Source organism: Phyllostomus hastatus, unplaced genomic scaffold (assembly GCF_019186645.2).
Source record: "Phyllostomus hastatus isolate PE091 unplaced genomic scaffold, TTU_PhHast_1.1 phas_scaffold_1224, whole genome shotgun sequence".
In the NCBI taxonomy this organism is placed as follows: domain Eukaryota; kingdom Metazoa; phylum Chordata; class Mammalia; order Chiroptera; family Phyllostomidae; genus Phyllostomus; species Phyllostomus hastatus.
Window position 1 is genome coordinate 15578 of NW_025334008.1, and position 4063 is coordinate 19640.

The 4063-nt window shown below is 47.2% G+C and overlaps 1 protein-coding gene across 1 annotated transcript; it reads right to left on the reverse strand.

The window, feature by feature from the left end:
- Positions 1–1346: 1346 nt before the first annotated feature.
- On the reverse strand, positions 1347–3393 carry BSPH1 (binder of sperm protein homolog 1). Its single transcript, XM_045856214.1, has 3 exons — positions 3330–3393; positions 2120–2251; positions 1347–1492 (listed from the first exon to the last, which is right to left on the reverse strand). The coding sequence occupies exons 1-3, from the start codon at positions 3391–3393 to the stop codon at positions 1347–1349; spliced, it is 342 nt and encodes a 113-aa protein (XP_045712170.1).
- Between the last annotated feature and the right edge of the window lie 670 nt (positions 3394–4063).

A 4063-nucleotide genomic window follows, 5' to 3' on the forward strand; every position in this document is an offset into this window, starting at 1 on the left:
GGCGGGGAAGTGAACCTGCCACCTTTTGCTGTACCAGACCATGAATGGTCCACCCAACTGAGTGCCTGACCAGGGGTCCACCTCATTGTGTTTTTAAGACTGAATGGTACTGTGCTGCACGGCTCTACCACATTCCATCCATTCCCTCATCGGCTGGTGGGCATCAGGGCTGCCTCCTCCTTTGTCTACTGTGAACAGGGCTGAGAGGAAAATCGGTGTAGAAATACTTGCTCAAGTCCCTACTTCCAATCCGCTTGAGTATGTGCCTAGAAGTGGAATGTCTGGGTCATGTGGTAATGCTGTTTAGCATTTTCCTTTTATCACCATTTGACATCATCAAAGTCCTTTTTAAAAAAGATTTTATTTATTTTTTTAGACAGAGGGGGAGGGAGGGAGAAAGAGAGGGAGAGAAACATCCATGTGTGGTTGCTTCTTGCTTGTCCCCCAACCCGGGACCTGGCCCACAACCCAGACATGTGCCCTGACTGGGAATTGAACTGGTGACCCTTTGGTTTGCAGCCTGTGCTCAATCCACTGAGCCACACCAGCCAGGGCTATAGCTTAAAGGTCTTAATGCTATAAACTCTTTAAAAATTAGTTAATTTCCAACCCCCCCAAATTAGTTAATCCACTTGACTCATAGTTTCTGGAAAAGGTGACAATGTTTACCTCATGGGGTTGCTATAAAGATTAATAATCAACAGCCTTGATAGGGGCTGCTCAGTTGGGTGGATGTCGTTCCGCAAAGCGAAAGGTCGCTGGTTTGATTCCTGGTCAGGGCATGTGCCTGGGTTGCAGGTTCAGGCCCTGGACCTGAGTGCGGCCAATCCATGTTTCTCTCTCACACTGATGTTTCTCTCCCTTTCTTTCTCCCTCCCTTCCCCTCTCTCTAAAACTAAATCAATAAAATCTTTAAAAAAGTAATTCTTCATCAGGGTAATGCATTTTAGAAGAAACTTTATTTTCTGTGGTTTTAGGTTCACAACGACAGTGAGCAGAAGACACAGCTCCTGTGTACCCGCTGACCCCACATGTGAGCACAGCCTTCCCTGTGACTGATACCCACGCCCCCCCCCCCGCACTGGGACATTGGTTATAATTGATGGCGCTGGCACCTCTTGATCACCCCCAGTCCATGAACTATTTTTTAAGGGCCAAATTTTACACAGTTAGCAAGTAAGAGTGCTGAGGCTAGAAACATTATAACCATCGTCAAAACCCAAGTCATTTACAGCCAGATCAGCTTGAAACCCCGCCTCCTGCTTTCCCAATAAACACTGAGGATTTTTTGCCATAAGAATGATGTGACCTCTTCAGCCCCACCCCACCCAACCCCCCAAATCTCTTTATGGATCACAATATTTCCAAACTTTATCCTTGTTATAATTCTGAGTCAGGGAGCACCAGGGTCTCCCAGTTGCCTCCGAGTCTTCGGTACATTCCCAGTAGATCATGCGCCGGAACCAGAAGGGAAACATGCACTTGGCCATGTCTGCGCAGAAGACAGGAGCAGTCAGACGAAGACCCTCTCTCTTCCGTGCCCCCTCCTCAGCGTCCCTCTCTCTCTCTCTCTCACTCACACACACACCTGTTTCTCACTCTGCTCTATTCCCTCCTAAGCATACGGCACCAGTGCTGATGGGGGACTGAGGTTCTGCTGAAAGATTTGTTTTAATTTTTTTTGAAATTTGATTTTTTTCAAAGACTTTATTTATTTTTTGAGAGAGGGGAAGGGGAGGGAGAAAGACAGAGAGAGAGAGAGAAAGAGAGAGAAACACCAGTGTGTGGTCGTCTCACATACTCCCTACAGGGGACCTGGCCTGCAACCCAGGCATGTGCCCTGACTGGGAATCGAATTGGCGACGCTTTGGTTTGCAGGCCGGTGCTCAATGCACTGAGCCACACCAGCCAGGGCTGAAAGATTTCTTTTCAAGGTCATGTGGTGGAAGCACTCATAATATATCTTTGGTGCGCTGGGACGTTCACACCCGCCACGACTTATTTCCGGGGTCCCAGGGACTGGGCGCTGCATTTGCCGGGCCCTCGGGAGGGCCTCAGCGAACCCCGGCTCCCAAGCCCAGGACGACCACCCGGAGGGCTTCCGAGGGCGGACACTCACCTTCTTCAGAACAGTACTTCCAATGTCCTTTGAAAGTCTCCGTTAAGGAGCACCACTTGTGTTTGGCCTTGAACTCGATGCAGTCGTAGAACATGCCTTTGTTGTAGTAGAAGGGGAAGACGCACTTGCCACCTAGGGAGAAACATCTCCCTCCATCTCTGGGGCTGCTGGGCAGGACGGAGCAGAGCTGCCTCCCTCCTGTGCGCAGTTGCTCGCTGCTGCTGCTGCTGCCGCCGCTGGAACCACCGCCTGGGTTCTCCCGGGTCTCGCGGGAGCAGAGCTGGGGGCCTCCATCCAGAAGGCTTTGGGTGCAGACTCCCAGCCCTGTCCCAGTTTCCCCAGGCATGCACGGCCTTGGCGTTTCGCTTAGCTAGTACCTGGCCCCTGTGCCAGAAATCTACCCTCAGCTTAGACGCATAAATGTGGGCCTTAATCTATTAAACAGTTTCCACCTGTATTTCTTCTCTTCGCCCTCTTCCACCACCTTACACACCCCCACACAAGGCACACAGACACCTCTGCACACAGAGACACATGCCAGACACGCATGTGCACATGGACACACAGAATGTACAGCCTGATTTGCATCTTGCCACGCATTTCCCCACGCGTTTCCCCACGCCTTTCCCCATGCCCGGATAGATGGGCGTCTCTGTCTACCCATCTGTTTCTGTATGGAGATGGTATACATCTCCATCCATGCAACATATATTGACCACGTAACATGTATAATCATACAGATGTACACACACACACACACACACACACACACACACAGATTTTTGTTCTCTCCCCAAATGAATCCTCCTTTATAACCATAACGTCAGTTTCTAACTTTACAGATCATAGAAATCCTTGCCAACACATGCTTTTAACTTTCGTAGCTCTGCCTCCCTTCCGATGCTGGCTCCCGTTCTGCTGCCATCTGGGTTTTGCCACAATGTATTGAAGATTTCTCCCATTCAGACTTTTCCCCCATCTGTAACTATAGCTGAAACAAACACTCAGTGCAAGTCCTTCTGCACAGAAGCATTGAGTTCTCCCAGCTGGAACCCCCACAGCAAGGTTGGTGGGTGAGAACATGAATGAATTTTCAGCACTGATGGAGTCGCTTTCTCTAGGGTCACCAGCAATTCATCCTGCCCACAAATGGGCTCTTTTACCTGGGTTTTCACCAGCATGAAACATTTACATGCTTTTTAAATATTACCTTGATAACAGATGATTCTTGTTCTGCTTGAAAAGCTTGCCTGGTCCTTAGGACATATCTGCATTTTCTATGTTTTCTTCTTAAATGAAATGATTTTGTTTCCTTCTCAGTTAAAATCTGATTAAACAAAAAGTTATTTTTCCACCCAATGCAGGAGAACCCAAAGAACATTAATGCAACTTAATGTTCTTTCAAGTAGCTATTAAGTAAAGATAAACTGCCTCTTCATGTAAACGTCCATACGTTTAAAATCATGATGAGATTCTAGTCCCACACCCTGGGGCCCATCCTATGTTCTCTATCACGTCGATTGAAATTATCGGAAAGAAAGAAATGAAAGGCAAGATAGATGGTGGTAAACTGACTGGGGTCGGCAGCCAACACACATCAGAAAATGCCACTTATTACTGTTAGTCTCTTGCTGGGTCAACACTGTGCTATTCAATACACTGCATGCACGGTTGGTTTAAACAGTGCTTCTCCTCTGCAGCGCTACTTCTGTTCAAAATTTTCCTAATCGCTATTGGACATTTTTTCTATTTGGACTTTCTATTAAATGTTCTCTGTTAGGTTGGCAGAAATCAAAGTGTAGAAACTCACAGAACCAGTGAAATTCTAGAAGACTTCTACCCGTCAGTTTTCTTTACCTGTTGACAAGGTACTTCTAGTACACTTTTCCAAAGGAGAAAAAAAAAAAGATTTTTTTAATCAAAAAAGAAAACTTAACGACTGAT

Bases quoted from the DNA above. Each gene is read 5' to 3' on its own strand.
- BSPH1 (XM_045856214.1), bottom strand. From the start codon at position 3,393: ATGCAGATATGTCCTAAGGACCAGGCAAGCTTTTCAAGCAGAACAAGA. The intron at 2,252-3,329 runs GTAATATTTAAA...GTTTCTCCCTAG, and splicing joins AAGAATCATCTGTTATCAAG to GTGGCAAGTGCGTCTTCCCC. The intron at 1,493-2,119 runs GTGAGTGTCCGC...TCTTCTGCGCAG, and splicing joins GAAGTACTGTTCTGAAGAAG to ACATGGCCAAGTGCATGTTT.